The sequence below is a fragment of the Trichosurus vulpecula genome, chromosome 1, assembly GCF_011100635.1.
Source record: "Trichosurus vulpecula isolate mTriVul1 chromosome 1, mTriVul1.pri, whole genome shotgun sequence".
NCBI classification, from domain to species: Eukaryota; Metazoa; Chordata; class Mammalia; order Diprotodontia; family Phalangeridae; genus Trichosurus; species Trichosurus vulpecula.
The window spans coordinates 78,234,082-78,252,850 of record NC_050573.1 but is presented as its reverse complement, the minus strand read 5'-3'; the positions used below and the strand labels follow the sequence as shown (position 1 = coordinate 78,252,850).

The 18,769-nt window shown below is 51.8% G+C and overlaps 3 protein-coding genes across 3 annotated transcripts in view; all 3 read right to left on the bottom strand.

Moving 5' to 3' along the window:
* PBX4 (PBX homeobox 4) overlaps nucleotides 1–2,696 on the bottom strand; it is a 66,515-nt gene extending 63,819 nt beyond the window's left edge. Inside the window, exon 1 of the mRNA XM_036761166.1 lies at nucleotides 2,440–2,696. Coding sequence (XP_036617061.1) covers nucleotides 2,440–2,696 — 257 coding nt within the window. The remainder of the gene's footprint in view (nucleotides 1–2,439) is intronic.
* A 1,613-nt stretch (nucleotides 2,697–4,309) lies between these two features.
* On the bottom strand, nucleotides 4,310–5,890 carry LPAR2 (lysophosphatidic acid receptor 2). The gene is made up of 2 exons (XM_036759408.1): nucleotides 5,161–5,890; nucleotides 4,310–4,671 (listed from the first exon to the last, which is right to left on the bottom strand). The coding sequence occupies exons 1-2, from the start codon at nucleotides 5,888–5,890 to the stop codon at nucleotides 4,373–4,375; spliced, it is 1,029 nt and encodes a 342-aa protein (XP_036615303.1). The 3' UTR covers nucleotides 4,310–4,372.
* A 3,533-nt stretch (nucleotides 5,891–9,423) lies between these two features.
* On the bottom strand, nucleotides 9,424–17,401 carry LOC118828174 (GEM interacting protein). Its single transcript, XM_036734614.1, has 20 exons — nucleotides 17,321–17,401; nucleotides 16,743–16,833; nucleotides 16,502–16,562; nucleotides 16,323–16,380; nucleotides 16,116–16,241; nucleotides 15,829–15,893; nucleotides 15,446–15,556; nucleotides 15,217–15,297; nucleotides 14,990–15,136; nucleotides 14,736–14,873; nucleotides 14,399–14,595; nucleotides 14,159–14,259; nucleotides 13,954–14,043; nucleotides 13,613–13,758; nucleotides 13,322–13,510; nucleotides 12,704–12,841; nucleotides 12,270–12,505; nucleotides 11,879–12,188; nucleotides 10,856–10,919; nucleotides 9,424–9,998 (listed from the first exon to the last, which is right to left on the bottom strand). The coding sequence occupies exons 1-20, from the start codon at nucleotides 17,337–17,339 to the stop codon at nucleotides 9,544–9,546; spliced, it is 2,823 nt and encodes a 940-aa protein (XP_036590509.1). The 5' UTR covers nucleotides 17,340–17,401; the 3' UTR covers nucleotides 9,424–9,543.
* Nucleotides 17,402–18,769: the final 1,368 nt, after the last annotated feature.

Here is an 18,769-nt window from a genome sequence, read left to right as displayed (position 1 = left end):
ACCAGGCCTGGCACTCCACCTACTTCAACGAAGCTGCCTCAGTGCATTAAGGTTTGTAAAGTACTTAATATATTCTCTCATTTGGACTTTTTGACATCCTTGTAAGATAGTTACTACAGGTATTATGATCCACACTTTACAGATGAAGAAACCATGGGTCAAAGAGGCTGTAAATGACTTGTCCACAATCTCACAGGCAGTGAGTTTTAGAGGTGGGATCCAAACTCAGATCTTCCTGTTCCAAGTCAGCCTTCTTTCCATTGCAATTCTGTTTTCTGCATGAAAGTATAAATGAATGAATGAACCCCAAATCTGGCAGCACTCTGTAATAATTATTAATTAAGCACCCACACATACAAGAACAGAGGCAATTTAGAAATGCCAGAAGGCTCCTGAGCCAGATTCTACGTGGGCAGGCACTCTAGGGTAAACACAACGATTCTGTAAAACTACACTGCCGAGATGACAGGATTTAGAGCTTCCAGAAGTCCCTAAGTACAGTCTCTGAACTCCAACATGACGCTACTGCTGCCTACTTCTTTTTCCATTAGGCTTCTCCAGTATTCTTCAATTCTCATTTAGAGTCCTCACTCTTCAGCTAGAGATTTCATACACCACTGCTAAGGATCCTTGCTCTTTAACTATGTTAACATTATGCTAGTCTCTAGCTCTAAAAGGCTACTTCAGCAAACTAGTGCCTAGCTGAAGTCATTTGTTAGTTTAAATCACTGGTATCAGTCTGATTTAAATCTAGTCTGAATAGCTCTAGAACACTCAGATTCAACATTACCTATTGATTAGGCTAATTCATTTTAAATGTACTTCTATAAATAAGACTATGTATTACATACTGAATATTCAGACATATTTGGCAAAAAATTTTCTGGAGAAAAGAATGTTTAAAATAAGTTTTATCTGATTTGCTGATAAAATGGCCTCCAGTTCTGAAAAAGAATTGGGAGGAGGGGGAAAGTCCTATAACAGAAAGGCACTTTGGAAACCTTAAAGAAGTTATTACTAGTAGCAGTTAGCAAGAGTCCAAGCCAGGAAAAAATTATGAAAAAAAGTACCTAGCGGGCACCAAAATTTAACTAAACTATTAAAACTAACTCCCTAGTCACCCTCCTTAGTTGATATTTCTTTAATAGAATTCTTTAACCTACTAGGGAAACATCAGCTTTAATGTGGACTGGATGTAAAATAGAATAATTCATCCTGGGCCACAGTTGAAGTGCACATATGTTTAGATCTCTGAGAGGTCATCCATTACCTGAAATGAGCATAATCCATTTGAAATTGTTTACTTCCCATGCCAAAAAGAACTGTTTCATAAGCATTCGGGAAAAATACCATAACAATTCTAAAGGGTATAATGCCTAATTGTCAATCCAGATGAAAGAGGAGGGAGGAATCTTTCCCTCACCTCCTCATTTTAAACTTTAAATGTGGGACATTCCCCTCCCACTTTGATGCCGATTACTTAATGTTGCTAGGAGCACTAAAGCTAGTCCAAGGTCATACAGTTAGCAGTTACGTGTCAAAACCCCTAGAGGAATGCCCTAGCAATGCTGGGTAGAACATCTGTGAGCCCACATGAAGTCAAGAAGGAGGTGTGGCTGGGTTTTGATCTTTACTGCTGAAGGGAGTACCCACATGAATGAAACCATGGATCCACTGAAGTATTGAAGGGAATTATTACATGCTCAGCAAACTTTGATGTTTGGAAAAATACGTTATTTGTCCCTTCCATTCTTCTTTCTGTGTACATTCTCCTTCTTGTTTTCCCGTACGTCTATCATATGGTACCCACCCAATGACACTCGCTAAAGGAGGATAAGTAATGTCATCATTGTCGGCAGTAGGTCCACGTTCAACATGTTGTCCTGTTACTTGTGCTGGAGAACAACTCCAGCATTCTGGGCTCTTAGTCCTGCCCAGAAGTCATTTATTACGGCGCATTTATTAAGCGCCTATTATGTACCAGATACCGCGTTAAGCGACGGTAATACAAAGAAAGGCAAAAGGCAGTTCTTGCTCTCAAGGAACGAGCTCGCGTTAGGAAGCATTTATTAACCACCTACTATGATGGGCTAGGCAGGCACTGAGCTTTCCCAACTCTCCTTTAGGGAGAGAACACTCGCGGTGTCGGACTTTCCACCTAGGCGACGGGGAAAATAAAGTTTGGAAAAACTCATTCCGCGTCCACCTTCCACCTCGGAGGGCAGCGGTGAACCCGGCCTAGCAAAGGGGCTCCTACTCATTCATTCAGGATTCCTTCCCCTCCCTCCGGGTACCGCAGGACCCGAGAGGCAGCTTGGCTCCCAGGCTCCGGACCCTCCCCCTCCCCCACCTCGGCGGGACCCTTTCCGACCTCCGCGCCCCATGTTTCCCCCTCCCCCACTCCCCCACTCCACGCAGACCCCTCCCCTTCCCCCGTACCGGGCCTGCGCCTCGTCCAGGCTCTGGTCGGTGATGGCCATGATCTGCTGCAGGATGTCGCCGGTGTCCTGGTGCGGGCCGGGTCCCAGGGCGGGTGGCGGGGGCCCCGGAGGCGGCGGGAGGCGGTGCGGGGCCGCGGGCTCCAGCTCCTCGGCGTCGGGCGGCGGCAAGGGCAGGGGCGGCATCCCGGAGAGCGCCCCCACGGGGTGCGTGGCCGCAGCCGCCGCCGCCGCCAGCAGCCGGGACGGGTCGTCCATGGCCCGGAGGCGCTGAGGGAGGGGGCGCCCGCGGGGCCTCCGGCAGCGTCGTCGGCGACCAACAGCCCCGCGCCTCGCGACCGCCTCGCGCGCTCCGACAGGCCCCGCCGCGGGGGCGCGCGCCTGGCCCCGCCCCCGGCCGGCCGGCCGCTTTTCACCCCTGCGGCGCGCGCTAGCGCAAGTCCGCCCCCGGCCACGCCCCGCGCCGCAGGGAGGCCGCTGGCTCCGTTACCGGGGCAACAGCCTCCCGCCCCCGCCCTCCACTAGGAGGGTCCAAGCCTCGGCTTCAGGGATGCCCGCCCCATGTCCCTCCCTCAGACATCTCCACCCGCCCCTTCCACAACAGAGGCCACATATTGAGGCTGGGGGAGGCTGAGCCCCAAACTGACGCTGGGCTGGAAGAGGCTGAATGCTAATCTGAGGCGGGGTTAGGTGAGGTTAAGCCCCTAATCTAGGGCTAGACTAGAGGAAACTGAGCCCTTAATTGAGGCAGGGCTGGGTCCTAAGGGTTGGGGAAGGCTGAACTCCCCAATCTGGGCTAAACTAGAGAAGGCTGGCATAGGGTTGGCTGAACCCCAATCTGAGGCTGTCCCGGTAAACCAAGGCTCCCTCCAGGGAGTGGCTCTTCTAAAGAGGAATCAGACGTGGTACCATCAGAAAGTCTTATTTCCTATTATCTTGGGGAGGAGGGAGTAGTCCCTGGGCTCTTGAGGTATCCCTTAAAGGCATAGTCCATCATTTCTGTCCCTAGAGGAGCTTGTCTATTCCAGGAGACTCTGGCCTCAAACGCATGGACATAGGGCTGACTTGGGGGCAGAGGAAGGGACAGTGGAATTGCAAGCCACTCCCCCTTCCCCATCTGCTCACAAAGCACTCTCCAGTCTCAGACTATCAGATAGTGATTGCTTTTAGACAAAGCAAGATGGAGAATCTCTGTCTCTGCTGGGCTGAGTGCTTTGAAGTGTCACACCCTTTGGAAACTGGAGGCCCCAGGTTTCCAAGGGGACCAGATGGATGAAGGGACATAGCCCTTAATTGTGGATCAGGAGACAGACCACCCACAGGAACAGAAGAGAGATAGGATTGGTGCAGGGCTGTTCCAGGCAAAACCCCACTCCCTTATCAGTTGAAGGGCCAGAAATGCCTAGCTTAGGTCATCACAAGGAAGGCTTCAGTCAATGGAGGAAGGGGGAAGGGAGGCAAATTCCCAGCTCTGGTCTATGGGGAAGGGTTGGGGGGGAGGATAGGCAGAAACTTCAGCCACCCATTGTCCCCACAGAATCAGATGCAACCAGATTATGAATCCATGGTCCTTATTAATCCCTTTGATGTGGGAAGCAGATCTACAATGTCCAAACCAAGGAGCCCTATCCCAGCCCCCAAGGGTTAAACAGTCAAGTGTTTGTAAAATTGTCAAATAAAAGCATCTCTCTTCTCCCCACTAGGTGGGGGGTGGGGGACCACAGACAACCCTAGCATTATATCAAGGTAAATCAATGGGGGATACTGGCCCTGACCTTGATAGTCTATAGCCACAGCAGTCAGTTTCATCTCATTTGAAGGGGTTAAGTCTCCGCCTGCCTTAGAGGCAGTTCACTATTCATTACCCCAGTTCACAGCAGTCAGTGCCCATCCCAATCACAGTTATCTGTCCTGTCCCATTGGTGTAGAGACAGCTAAAGGGAAGAATCCACCAGGGGATGGCCACTGTCAGGAAGATTGACCCTCATTCCAGGCCTTGGCCCATTTCGGGGCATGTGGTGAGAAGAGCTCCTCAAGCAGCCACAGAGTAGACGGCGGAAGGTGCTGCGCATCTCAGCATCCCGGCATGAATATACGACTGGGTTGACCAGTGAGTTAGCCTCAGCCAAGAGCAAGAAGTACTTCTCCACAACTAAAACATTGCATGAGTCACAGCCTAGCCCATCCAGAAGCAATACCACCTGGCCAGGTGTCCAGCAGATCACAAATGCCCCTAGGGACAGAGAACAGAGTGATTAGTAGTTGTTAGTGTGGGCTCAGTCAAGATGTTGCTCATTCTGAGGGATTTGGTCCATTGGGTTAGTCACTCATAGGGGAGGGGAGGGCAGAATCAGTTATTTTCAAAGAAACCAGTCACTTTCAGGGGGAGGGGGAAAAAATCAATCACAGCTACCAGGTGGTCAGTCAATCACTGTCAGAGAGGGTAAGTCACTAGAAGGGTAGAGGGCAATCCAACCACTTTAAAGAAGGATGTTGTCATAGGTAGCATCAGATCAGTTAGAAGGAATTGGGACACTTACTCTAAGGAAGTTGGTTTCTCTGAGAGCCAAGATCATTACAGGTGAGTCAGTCACTTTTTTGGGGGGGTGGGGGGGTGGACAGTCAGTGGTAATTGGTGAGGGAGTCAATGAATGGGTCAGTCATTGGGAGGGAGCTAGTCACTGAAGGGAGGAGGTCCACATTGTAGACAAAGTTCCCTCACCCAAAATGATGACCACTGTCTTGACTAGAGCAACTGTGGTCTCACGGTAGCGTGGGTGGAAGCCAGCGTGTTGTGACATGCGATTCATGCGCCTTCGCACATAGAAGAAGATACGTGCATAGACAGCTGCCATAAGCAGGAAGGCCAGCAGGTTGCCAAGGGCCCAGGCAGTCAGGAAGGTGCGGCTGTAGAGTGGGGCCAGGCGGGCACAGTGGTCCAGGTCACACAAGCAGTTCCAGTAGGAGGGCAAAAGTGCCAGGCCCAGTGCAACTACCCAACTGCCTGCCATGAGCAGCAGCACACGGCCTCGGGGTAGGAGGCTTAGTGGCTGCACCGCCATGACACTTCGGTGCCGTTCCACCGCAATGGCCAGCAGGTTGACAACAGAAGCACTGAGGCTAGCATCCAGCAGACCCTGCCGCAAAAACCAGACCCTCACTGAGAGCCGGGCTGTGTGGGGGCCTGTGTGCAGCATGAGGAACAGGTAGGCCAATCCTGCAAACAGATCAGCTGCAGCCAGGTTCCCTAGCAGATAGTAAATGGGTAGGTGTAGCCGCCGGTTGGAAATTATGGCCACGATGACCAGTAGGTTGGTCAGTAGAACCACTACGCTGACGGTAAGACCCAGGACCACCATTACCACATCCTTGGGCTGCCAGTACAGACTCAGCTGCTTCCCACTGTGGTTGTAGAAGAAGCTCACAGATTCATTATCATAACAGTGATCCATGACTGCAGCCAAAGCCTGAGGACATAAGAAGCTGGTGGTCAGTGAAGACAAAGAGAGAAGGGGTAATCGCTGCGAAGACACAAGAGGCTAACAGAGTTGGGACATGGCAGAGGCAGAGGTCAGTCAGTGAGAGGACAGGAAGGAGATGAGGGGACATATATGGAAGGTAGTCAGGATGACCAATGTGAGAGAAAGGCCAGCCAATGAGGGAGAAGTCAGTTATGAGGAAATAGCAGTTCACTCAGTGAGAAGACATGGAAGAGGCAGCAGTGGTCACTATGGAGACACAGGATAGGAGGCTGGGTAACCAGGGAAGGGAAAAATTAATGAGGAGACACAAGTGAGGGGCAGTCAATGAGGAGAACTAGTTAAAGAAATTATGTGAGAGCACAGAATGTGGTAGTTGGTATTTGAAAAGGAAAAGATCAGTCAGTGGTCACTTCTATGAGAAAAGATGATTACTGCCCAAAGAGCAGCATAGTACCGTTGCACTTAAAAGGTAATCAATCAATATAGTATTGATTCAGTACTTACTATGTGCTAAATACACTAATTGTCTCTGGGATTATACAAAGAAAGGCAAAAACAGTCCCAGTGCTCAAAGAGCTTAATATACTAATGAAGGGGATAACATATAAATAAATAAGCATATGCAAGATGGAGGCAGCTAAGTGGTTCAGTGGACAGATTGCTGGACTTGGAGTCAAGAAGACTTGAGTTCAAACCTGGCCCCAGACACTAGCTGTGTGACCCTGGACAAGTCATTTAACCTCTGTTTGCCTTAATCCACTGAAGAAGGAAATGGCAAACTATTCCAGTATCTTTGCCAAGAAAATCTCCATGGACAGCATTGATATGCTATGGTCCATGGGGTTACAAAGAATCGGACACGACTGATTGAACAACAATATACAAGTTAAATACAGAGAACCTTAGAAGCAAAGGCTGGAAGGGGGGAGGGGAGGTTCCTGGGAAAGGCTTTCTGTGGAAAGTGGCAGTCTAGCTGAGTCATTAAAGAACCCATGGATGTCAAGAGACAGAGGTGAAAAGAAAGCATTCCAAGCATGGGGGACATCCAGCACAAATACAGAGGTGAGAAAAGGAGTTTCAGTTGTGTGGAAATAGGCTGACATCCAGAGAGGAGTAAAGTGTGACACTGGAGGAATAGGAAGGGGGCCAGGTCGTAAAGAGTCTTAATTACCAAACATAAGATTTCTTATTTGATCTTGGAGGTGAAAGAGAGCATTGGACTGGGAGTGTGTGTGGAAGTGACATGCTTTATGAAAATTGCTCATAGTTGTGTGGAAGGTGAATTTGAATGGCAGGAAAATTGAGGCAGGAAGACCAACCAGCAGGCTATCTCAATAGTCCAGATGAGAGGTGATGAGGGTATGCATCAGGGTGGTGGCAGTGTCAGGGGAGAGAAGGCGATATTTACAAGGGATTTGGTAAAAGCAGAAGTGGCAGGACTTGGTGGCAGATTGGATAAGTGGAATGAGAAGAGTCCAGAATGACATTCAGATTGTAGGGTGGTAGTGCCCTTAACAATAACAAGAAAACAGAAAGGGGGGGAGGTTAGGAGGTATAATGAGCTATTTTGGACACACTGAGTTTGAAAAGGGTCCAGGACAACCAGTTAGAAATGTCCAAAAATGTAGCTGGTGATGTAAGACCACAGCTGAGAAGAAAAACTAGGGCTGGGTACATTAGATTTGGGAAACATCTTCATAGAAAGAACTGAACCCAGGATAGCTAGTGAGATCACCAAAGAAGAGGGTATACAGAGAAAAGAGAGGGCCCAGGACAGAGCCAAAGAGTACACCCACAATAAAAGGCAGGACCACGATGAAGATCCAGGGAAGGAGACTGAGAAGGAGCAGTCAAAGAAGCAGGAAAAACAAGGGAGTAGTGTCATGAAAACCGAAAGAAAGGAGTTTCCAACAGGAGAAGGTGACTGGCCTCTGCTGGGAACAGGGAGATATGTGGAGAGGTGAGGAGAAGAGAAGAGGAAAAGGGAAGGGGCGGGAAGAAGGAAAACAGAGATCTCCAGCTGCTTCTTTAGAATGAGGGCCATACTAGTGAGAAGCTCTCATGCACACAGAGAGAGAGGGCCTCCCCAAAGACCCCCTAGAAGCAATAAGCAGACCTGAAACAACAGGACCCACCCCCTCCATCGAAAAGGCCTGGTGGTAGCTCTGGCACTTGGGGTCTATCTTTGGGCAGGGCAGGCTTGTCAGGCAGAGTTTTTGCCCCCCTCCCTCCACACACAGACACACACAGACACACACACACACTTTGGTCAGCAAGCTGCTTTAGAGCCCCCTAACAACGGCTTCACCCCCTTTCCCAACACTAACAACTCCGTGGGCTGCCGCTCTCTCCTCTCCTATCTTGGACCCAGCAAACATCCCAGCCCCTCTCACCGATGCAGCTCCCGCCTAGCAGCCCCAAAAGAGGAGCCCGCCTCCTAAACCCTAACTTTACCCACACTCCTCGCGGTCCCTTCCCCCTCCTCCAACCCTTCTAAGTCTTTTGGTCCCTCCTCCCATCAACTCCCTCCCCTAGGATGGCAAAGAGGGCCCCCCCTCCACCCCTTCCCGTTCAATCCCGGTTTGCAAGTAAAGCCCCAATTCCCAGGCGCAGAGTCTCGGTTCAGGGCCGGGCCGCCTCCGCTCCCTCTCCCCAGGTCCGGCCGCCACAAAGCCCTTCCGGCCCTCTCCCCCATCCTGGGCCCGCCACCGAGCCCCCTCCCCACCCAATCGCTGGCCCGCCAGAAGTCACCTATAGCACTCTCTCCCGTCCCGGGTCTGCCGCGGAGCCCCAGTCACCCAAGTTTCCCACCCACAGCCCCGCACCCAGTCACAGACCCCCGCCCCCGCCACCTCCTCTCCCGGAACCCCCTACTCCCCAGAGCCAGGGACCTGAGACCACCTGGAGCCGGTTTCTCCGCGTGCGGCCCTGTGGGCGGTGCCAGGGCGGGCGGGAGGGACTGAAGGCAGGGGGCGGTTCCCTGAGATTTCTGCAGAATCTCGGCCCTGCCTAACTTCTCTGGCCCGAGCCCGAGGCAAACTTGACTGCCTACCTGCGGAAGAACGCTCCTGGAAGGCCTCTCTTATATTTTATTTTTATGTAGAATGTAAGCTCTTTGAAGGCAGAGCCCATTTCTTTCTTTTTTTTTTTGTCTTTGTAACCGCAGAGCCTGTTACTTAGGCAGCTTAATAAATGCGTGTTGAATTAAGGGCTCAGAAATTTGCCCCATGGCCTCCCTCTAAGCTAGGGGTGGGGTGGGGTGGAGTAGGTGTTTCCTCTTAGGTTGGCACCTCTGGTCCGACCCTCCTTTACCATGCCACCCACTCTCACCTCCCTCACCAGCCTCTGGACCTCATAGATTGGCCAGGGCTGTTAAGTAGGGTCACCAGTCTGTGCTTTCCTTGATCCCTCATTAGATGGTCACCTCTGCCCCATATATAACCCAAGTCAGACAGCCAGAAACCAGGAAGGCAGAGAAATTTATTAACTGCTAGTTAGTGACAGCAATGGCCACTGAGAGCAAAGGGAATATGGTCACTCCAACTGCTCTGGGGGACCAGAAAATGACCTGCATTGACTCTGAGGCTTTCAGGATGGGGAGGAAGGAGTATAAGGAGTATAAGTCACAAATGGTCCTCAGCCTCCTCAAACTGGGGCTGGAGCTCAGGCTGGGGCTGGGGCTGGGGCTGTGGCTGTGACTGATAGGGCAGGGGTAGGGACTGAGGCTCTGGCTCAGGCCAGCAGGGAGATTCCCGGCCATCCTGAGACTCCTCTCTCTGGAGTTTGGAGAGGAGTCGGGCTGTCTCCTGGGTAATCTCAAAGTGCTTTGGCAGTTTGGCTCGGCGAAGGGGGCTGCCTTCTGGGGAGGCACTGGCCCAAGGCCCCTGGCCCCGAAGGCTTCCACGTCGGTCCTTGATAGGGGTTTCTTCACAGAGTTTAGAAGCCACCAGGGCCAGGTTGGACAACTGGTGGATGACTGGCTTGACTCCTCCTGCCCGGGGATATTTCACAGGCTGGCGACTAAAGTGCCCCCGGGATTGTGTCCCTAGAGGGGTTTCCTCACGAACTTGATTGGAATCTGACAGAGGAAAGGGGGCTGATTAGTTCTAGCCTCCCTAAATCTTCCTCCAACATTATTCCTACATATACATTCCTTAGAGAATTATTCCCTGGAATATTGTACCTCTAGGCCCCCCCCCAGTTATCCCCAGGTCACCAGTACCCTAAGTTCTGTAGGCAGCTAAGTGGCTCAGTGGATAGAGTACTGGACCTGGAGTCAGGAATTGTTGTTCAGTTGTTCAGTCGTGTCAGACTCTTCGTGACTCTGTGGACCATACTGTCCGTGGGGTTTTCTTGGCAAAGATACTGGAATGGTTTGCCATTTCCTTCTCCAGTGGATTAAGGCAAACAGAGGTGAAGTGATTTGCCCAGGGTCACACAGCTAGTTAAGTTTCTGAGGCTAAATCTGAACTCAGGTCTTCCTGACTCCAGGCTCAGTATTTTATCCACTGAGCCATCTAGCTACCTCTGGAGTCAGTAATATCTCAGTTCTAATAGATACTTACTAGCTCTGTGACTCTGAACAAGTCACTTAAACTCTCTATGCCTCATTTTCCTCATCTGTAAAATAAGGATAATAGCTTCTATCTCCCAGGGTTTTTGTAAGGATAAAATAAGACAATATCTCTAAAATGCTTTGGAAACCTATGTAAATGCTAGCTACTACTATTACTAGTAATAATTAAATTCACCAAATTAAATTAAAATAAATACACCAAACCTCTCAAGGATGTTCAAGATATCAATGTTGTCAGCTCTTCTTCAGTTACCTCCCAGAGTAACCCCCAAATCTTTGAGGCAGAGTCATGTCTACTTAAGACCTCCCACGCTCAAGTTCCAAATACTCCCAGCCATTTTTTTAACTACTACACTCACCTTCTCCCTCTTCTGAGGGGTTCCCAACAACCCATTCAATGAGGTCACCTTTGGACAGTGAAGTCTGTGAAGAGAAGCACCAATATGACCCAAGAGAGAGACTCAAGAGGTCCCAATTCTGAGACCCAAAACTCTGATCCAGGATAGAATTACAGACCTGGGACAGAAACAGAGACCCAAAGGTGCTGACCTGGCTCAAAAGGTTTAGCCCAAGATAGGTAGTCTAACCCAAAGACATTCTGAGAGTCTCACTTGGGACCAACCCAGAGATTTTAACTTGGCCTGGCGACAAAGAAACCCCCAAAGCCAAATGCAAGACCAAAAGTGTCTAAACTGGGACACAGAGAGAGAGAAATCCTGAGAGTTTACCTGAGAGAGACCCATACAGTCTTACCTTGGCCATGGACAGACACACAAAGATGGATTCCTATTCAGTAAGCCTGACCTAGAACAGACTCCAGCACAGTGCTAGTATCGGGAGTGTTCAGGACCCCTCACAAATCTCACTCTTTCCCTACTCCTCGGAAATCCTTTGTGAGCTTCTTGAAGAGCCAAGGATTTCTCCCTTTAGTCAGCAGAACTCACCCAGAACCTTAACAACTTTTGGAGGAAGTCTCCTGATAACATAAAACAATCCCTCTGATGTGCTGGAATTTGGGCATGTTCATGCTTCCACATGCATCATCAGATTTCTAGGAGGTACCACTCCCCACCCCTACCATCCCCTCTGGGACTCAGAATGTCATTTCCTCTTTACAATTTATTTGTACTATTCTCCATCATCTCTGACACTATAGTCTCCACAGCCACTATATAGACATAGTCTCACACACACACAAACACCAACTGTAGCACACTATTCTTTCTTCCCTGTTACCCTATGTTCCCATTCCCCTCCCCCATTACCCTTAAACTGTTGCTTCACCACTTCCCTTGACTCAGCTCAGGCTCTGGCAGTGTACAGGACCTCCAGAGAGATGGTACAGTAGAAAGGGCTGGAGACTGACTAGAAATGGACCCTACCTCATCAGATGATGCTTGGACCCCTGGAGTCCCAGACCCCTCTTCAGCAGAGGTCTGTGTGGCAGGATCAGGAGTTCCAGAGTCAGATGTTTCTGCAGTGGTTGGAGGGAGTTCTTCCATCCCAAAGATATGCTCATAGTGTATAATGAGGAACTCAACCATCTGGGCCTGGTATCCTGAGTCCAGGAGGCAGGCCACCGGGCTGGTGCTGATCCCACCCTGGCCCTTTGGTGGCCGAAGCAGCGTTGGCCCAAACACGATGCCCAAGTTGTTGGCTGACATCTTGTTTTCCTCAAACCTTGAGGCCACCCTGGAGGGAGACATGGGTTCAGAGGTGGCCACCTAGAGACCTCTGCCTAGCCCCTGGCCCCAGCCCCAGTCCCAACCCTACCTGAACAAATGGGCCACCAGGTGCCGGAGAGTATTGTAGTTAGAGCCAGGCAACTGTCTCAAGAGACTTCTCAAGGCACTAACAGTTTCAGCCACGGTGTCAGCATTGGGGCTGGGGTCAAGATTGAGTTCAGATTCAGAGTTCCCTGAGGCATCTGATGATACCCCTGGTTGCAGGGTCTTAGCCAGAGAGATGAAGGCACCATATTGTTGGGAGGGGATGATAGAATCTGTGAGCTGGGAGAACAAAGAATGTTCTGGCTTTACTCCCAGAACGGATCTCGATTTGCTGCTTCACCCTCCTATCCCTCATGGGCTCCCATCTTCCCCACCTGGCTTCCCTCCTTTAGTCTCCCAAGCCTAGTACCCAAGCGTAGCCCTCCACCATCCTCCTGTGTTCCCTGATTCCCCCTTCCCATCTGGCCTGAGTCCCACCTCCTTAAGGAAGTGCTTGAGTACTCCAGTGACATCGTGGGGAGAGTTACCCGACAACTCCACCAAGGCCCAGCCATTTTCAAAGGCCTGACATAGCCGCTCCACTCGAACCCGGGACCCGCTGATGCGGTAAATACCCTGAGGATTAGAGTTTTAAGCCATGAAGCCAAAGGGCCACTTAAAGGCCTCAATCATTCAGAGCTCATGGGTCCATCAAAAGATATTGGGAAGTCAAGGGTCAGATGGTTGACTCAGGGATCGAGGTCATGCTAGGGATACTAGGAGTCAGGGCCTGACCCAGGGTTGGGATCAGGATTGGTTCTTCCCTCATTCCATACCTAGAATACATTCCCTCTCCAACTCTTCCTCAATGAGATCACCAGCTTCCTTCAAAGTTTAACTCAAGTGCTACATCTTAAAGGAACCCTGTGATGATCTCCTTAATTGCTAACCCCACCCCCCAATTACTTAATATATATTTGTTTAATTTTTTAATCTACACATTGGTTTCTTGAGGGCAGGGACTGTCATTTTTGTCACCATATCCCCAGGACCCTAGCAAAATGCGTGACACACAGTAGGCACTTAAATGCTTATTAAATAGAATTGACTTGGTACCTGTACGCCGAGGGCACGGTGTTCAATTTCAGCAGTGCATTTGATGACCAAGAAGGGCACCTCCTCTGGGAAGTCCCGGGGCAGCTGGAGAAAGTCAACTCCAAAGAGCTGAGTTCGGGCTGGGAGCTTCCTGTGGCCACACAGGATTAGTAAAGACTGCTGGCAACGCTTGTGGCAGGCCAGAGAGCACTGGAGGATTGATCACAAAGGGGTTGAGTGTCACTGGGAATCATGGAAAGGCTGAAGGTCATCAAGGGGCAAGAGGTCAGAGAGGAGTCAGGGTCACAATACCTCCTCACACTCGGTCCCGCTGACCATGAAGGTCTCACACTCACGGCACTTAGCTGGACCTCGAAGCCTTCGAAAACGGTGGGTCTGGGCTGCAATGGACCGTGTCCATTTCTTCAACGTCTCATTGTCTGCTCCATCCCCGAGCTCTGGGGGTCAGTACAGAAGAGATATTCAGGTTAGAGTCACCCCAGGTCTGGCCCCTGATTCCCCTCTTTTTGAGGCTGTCTCAGAATTCAGGGTCTGGGGCTCATTTAGGGGGATGAGTCATGAGGAGAAGAGAAGCTCTCACTTTTTCCAAACCTATGGGGCTGAAAGGATGATGTCCAAAGTTAAAACCTCACCAGGGCTGGATGTAGGAGAGTCCAAAGATCGAGACTCACTGCTTCCACCTACACTGTCTACATCGCTGCCAAGAGAGATGCCCAGGCTCCCTGAATGCAGAGGAAGGCAAGCTGTGAGAATAAATCCTTCTGGGGGCCCCATCACCTCACTCCCATCTCCCTAAAACATTCCCCCATACATTATTCCTCATTCCCTCACCCTCACCATGGTCCCCAGTCTCCTCCCAGAGGTTGAGCTCCAATAAGGATTCATTGGACTGCAAGGATTGCTGGGATGGAACCTTCTTTCGTGTATCCAGAGGGGAGCTGAAGGGAATTAAAGATGAGTTCGGAGCTCGGTCAGGCACTAGAATCCTCTCACATTGAAACCCCCTTGCCCTGACCCAGTTATCAATCTGCCAGATACTAACCATCCCCTGAGCACTGACCCATAGACATTCCCCACCTGTGTGCAGAGGCCACAAACTCCTGGAAGGAGAAATCTGGTGGGGCTGGAGGAGGGGGCTCTGGCCACATTGTCTGTACAAACTCAAGGTACCGCTGGCCAGGCTCAAAGGGCGTACAACATTCACTAAGTGCTGAGAAACCCTGGGGTCCTCGTTGAGCCAGGTCCCTTCGAAGGCTGAAGAGGTACAGGGACACCTAGGGAAGCACATAGATCCCCTATAGAGAGCTCAGAAACCCAGAAATTTCCCCTCCCCCACATTCTGAAAACTTCAGAGGCCCCCAAATCCTCCTTAAGGGAACAGGCATCTAAGAGACACCCCCATCCTGACACCCACCTTCTTGAGCTCCACATCCCCCTGAAGCAACATCTTCCGGACACGGGACACAGTTCTCTGTTTTGTAGCTTCCAGATCCCGCTGCCGAAGGTTGGCCTCCCGGATGCAGGCCTGATAGTGAGCTTCAGCCTCCTGTGCCTGGGAAAACCAAGGTATGGAGAGGGAAGGGAAACTGAGGCACAGGGAGTGAGAGGAAACAGAGACATGGGCGGGGAGATGTTCACACTGAACAAGATCAGAGGCTGGGCCCCTACCTTGGCCTGGGCATCCTCCTGTGAACGGCGCCTTCGCTCTTGCTGCTTGCTGGAGACCTCAGGAAGGCCCAGGATTCGAGCCTGTGCATCCTCACTCCTCTGCAGGTACTGGACCCGAGCTCGCCGTAAGGCCAGCACTGCTTCATTCTGGGGTCAGAGCTCAGGGTCAGTGGTGGTAGGGGTCAGGGATGAACAGGTACCTCCCTCTCCCCTGGTTTCCCCCTCACCATCCTCTTTTGTTCACGAGCCCACTGGGCCTTCAACTCTTTCCGTCTTTTCTCTATTTCATTCCTCTGGGCCACCAGGGGCTGTAGAGACAGAGACCAGGGTTGAGCAGAACCTCTTTGAGAAAGGCCCATAGCTTTGGGACTCCTTACCAGCTCAACTCTTCCCACACACACACACACACACATGCCCACATACATCTCACACACACACACACACACACACACACACCTGGTAATAATTATATTTCTGCTGCGCCAGCATCTTCAGTGTCAGATCTCCAAGGGTTAAGTCCTGCTCTAGGAAGAGGCCATAGACATCTCGGAGTGGTCCTGGAGGATGCTGGGGAAGGGGAAGAAATCAAGAGCAGAAGCTAGAGAGTTAAAGGACCACAGTCTGATAAAACTGGATATGACCTTACAGACCTAAGTCAACTGACCCTCCGGGCCCAAGGTCACTGGAGACCAGCATCAGAGCCCGGATTTCATCTGGCTCTTCTAACTCCTAGGCCTGGACTCTTTCCTCCACAGGAAAAGAGACAGGGAGCAGGGGCTAATGGAGAATGGGGATGGGGGAGAGGGGAATGACTCCGAGTAGGGTTAATAGGGCTATACCTGTTGCTGAATGGATACTTTTGCTGTCTCAGCGAGTTTCGTGATGTTTTTGGAAAATTCTAGCTCTGGAAAGAGAAAAATGAAACCAAGTGTGAGGTTAGGGGTCATGGTTGGGAGTAGATGATTATAAAGGGTCAGAGGTGGAAGTAGAGGAGTAGAGTGTCCAGGTCAAAAGGCTGGATTAAAGACTGGGGCCCAGAGGTTGGGGCTAGTGTCCAAGGGCAGAGTGGAGACAAAGGCTAAGGCCAGAGGTCAGGGGACAGGGCTGGGGTTTGGCCAGGAATCACCATAGCTCGCTCTCTTTTCAGTCCAGCTCAGAATCTCTTTTAGATGTCTGCTCCACATCTTGGCATAATCGAGGGCAGCCTCCACGCCACCTTCACTGCGCACAAGCCGGGTGTCCAGTTCCTCCCCTTGGGAAAAAGGGTCAACTGAAGGGACCAAGCCAATTCTTAACCTGACCCCAGGCCCCAGCCCTTGACCCCAGCCTATACCTGTGAGGTGGATGGGGTCTCCAGGGAAGGGGCTGCTCCAGCTTTGGGTCTCATTTATCTAGGGGAAAAGCTCAGTGTTTGGCTGGTGGTCACTGACCCCTGAACCCTTCCCTAGGACCTAGGTAGGAATTCTTGGAGGTATCAGCAGATCCAATCCTTCCCTTTCCCTCTCCTCTTACCTCCACTCCTGGCTCAGGGTCATCCAATGGCTCTGAGTCTCCAACCAACATTTCCACAGCCCTGGAGGTGGGAGTAAGGGTGGGGCTAGGTTAGGGTGTCCCCAGGGTTGAGTCTGTCTGGGGTGAGGAGCAGTGGGTTTTGTATTTCTGGGGCTTAGGGGGTCATCTTGGAGGACTCTGGGACTAAGACTTATCTTTCTCCCTCCCTTCTCCCTCCCTCCACCCTCCCTCCCCCACTCACGAATTTCCCAAAGAAATCTCCAGGTTGTCCAGGCTCCTGAAGATTTCACTGTAACGATTTCTGTTCTCAGTGCCTTGAGTCTGGGGGGAACCTGGAGGTGGAGTATGGGTGTAAAAAGGGTTGTAGACATCCAAGCTACACTTGCCTCATGCACACGGACCTGCCCCAGGTGGAGGCAGGTGTTCCTGAGCCTGCATGAAATTTCAATCCTAGCAAGACTCAGACCCTAGGTCTGTCTCTGCCTTCGGGATCTGAGTTTTTAATCACAATTAGGGTTCCAGGAACTCATATATGCACAGACATTTACAGGAGTGTGTACACTGGACTACAGGTATGCATATACATATACATACACACAGACACATACCTGCACACAGACTAGCTTACGGAAGGAGAAAGGTGCTCGGTGAATGTCACTGGGCCCTTCCCCCACCCCATCCCATATTCAGCAGAAGCAGAAGCAGCCACTTCCCCCACCTTGGCAACCGGATGGGGGAGGGTCAGGCATGAGGGTGAGGGAGTGGGGGTTGTGGGTAAAGGAGGAAGGGGAAACTTGCACCCTTATATCCCCCTCATACCGATCTGGCCTCCTTCCATGGCTCCAGGTGCAGGCCCAGGGGGCTGCTAGGTGGAGGCGACCGGATGCAGCAATGTTAGGGGCCAACCTCTCTCCTCCCCCCGCCCCCCCAGGCTTCCTGCTTCCGTACGGGGACCCGCCCCCCCCATGGGGCGGGGTCACACCCGGCGGCGGGAAGTTTTCTGCACCCCCAGTTTCTCACTCCCGCCCCCATATGTTAGTTCAAGCTAAGCAAGCCTGGGGTTGTGAATTTCTGTTCGCAGGACGGCATTGCCAGCCTTGGTCACTGTCCAATCTCAGAACCTGGACAGGGACCTGGAACCTGGCTCCTTCTCACAGCCAGACACAGACACTTTGAGACTCACATATACACACCGCCCAAGAGCTTTTCCGAGACGCGCCCTTTCTAGACCCCGCCCCGCCCATGGAGCCCAAGACTCCGCCCCCCACCTGGGTCCCCGCCCCCTCACCTGGGTCCCCACCCCCTCACCTTGCACCGAGTTGACTAACAAGGCCGCAGCCCCCTGGACACATGGTCCCGCCAGCACCGGGTACTGAGTCTGGAGCTCGGCCACTGCCTGAAGCAGGTCACTAAGGTGAGCCTCTAGGGGGTCAGACCCAGCTCCGCCTGCGGGGGAGACGATGTGAAGGTCCAGCCCGGACAGTTCTCTCCGCGTCCCCGCTGTGTGGGTCTGCCCCCCAGTTTGCTGGCTGCTTCCCCTCGCGGGACAAGGGTGACCCTGCCCCCACCACTCACAGCCCTCCCGGCACAGCGCCCGAAAGTTGAGGATTTTCCCGTTGATGAGGCGGAGGTGCGCCGAGACGCGGCGGAGCTGGCCCGGTGAGTTCCAGCCAGGGTTGAAGCCAGGCATCTGCTGAGCAGACACCCTTGGGGGGCCCAGGTGTCTGGCTTGCTTAGGGGGCTCCCCCACAGCCCCAGCCCGGCTCATAGCTTTCTGGCAGATGTGGACCATGGGAGTTTGAGGACCCAATGGTACTGGCCCCAGCCTTGTGAGAACCCCAGGTCACTGGAACCCAGTGATCCTATTCCTGGCCTACACAGGTCAGGACAGACGCAGGGGGCTGCCCCAGCCAGGTCGTGGTGAGGGTGGCTCAGCCACATTCCAGCTCCTGGCTGACAAGCTAAGTATTAACCTCTCCCTGACTGGGTAGGCTGGGAACTAGCCAAGCAGGGGAGGAACCTTATAAAGAGGAGGGGAGGCACAACTCCTGGGGCATGAAATCTGGGACAGGCAGTCAAAACAGCCCCAGACTGAAGCCTATTCATCTGGTTCTGTTACTGCCACCCCATGGCGTTTCCAAGCCACTGAGGAGTAGGGAGAAGGATTGACATCTGACATGAAGAGGGGAAGGGTCTGGACCATCTTTTGTTGGCTCATAGGATCATGGGAAAAACAACCCTCCATTAAAAAAAATTAAATGAGGGGAT

Coding starts and splice junctions, on each gene's coding strand:
- LPAR2 (XM_036759408.1), bottom strand. CDS start 5,890: ATGGATCACTGTTATGATAATGAATCTGTGAGCTTCTTCTACAACCAC. Junction 4,672..5,160: donor GACAGTGGTCATCATTTTGG/GTGAGGGAACTT, acceptor CTCTGTCCCTAG/GGGCATTTGTGATCTGCTGG.
- LOC118828174 (XM_036734614.1), bottom strand. Junction 16,242..16,322: donor AGACCCCATCCACCTCACAG/GTATAGGCTGGG, acceptor CTTTTTCCCAAG/GGGAGGAACTGGACACCCGG. Junction 13,759..13,953: donor CTCTCCTACATCCAGCCCTG/GTGAGGTTTTAA, acceptor ACTGACCCCCAG/AGCTCGGGGATGGAGCAGAC.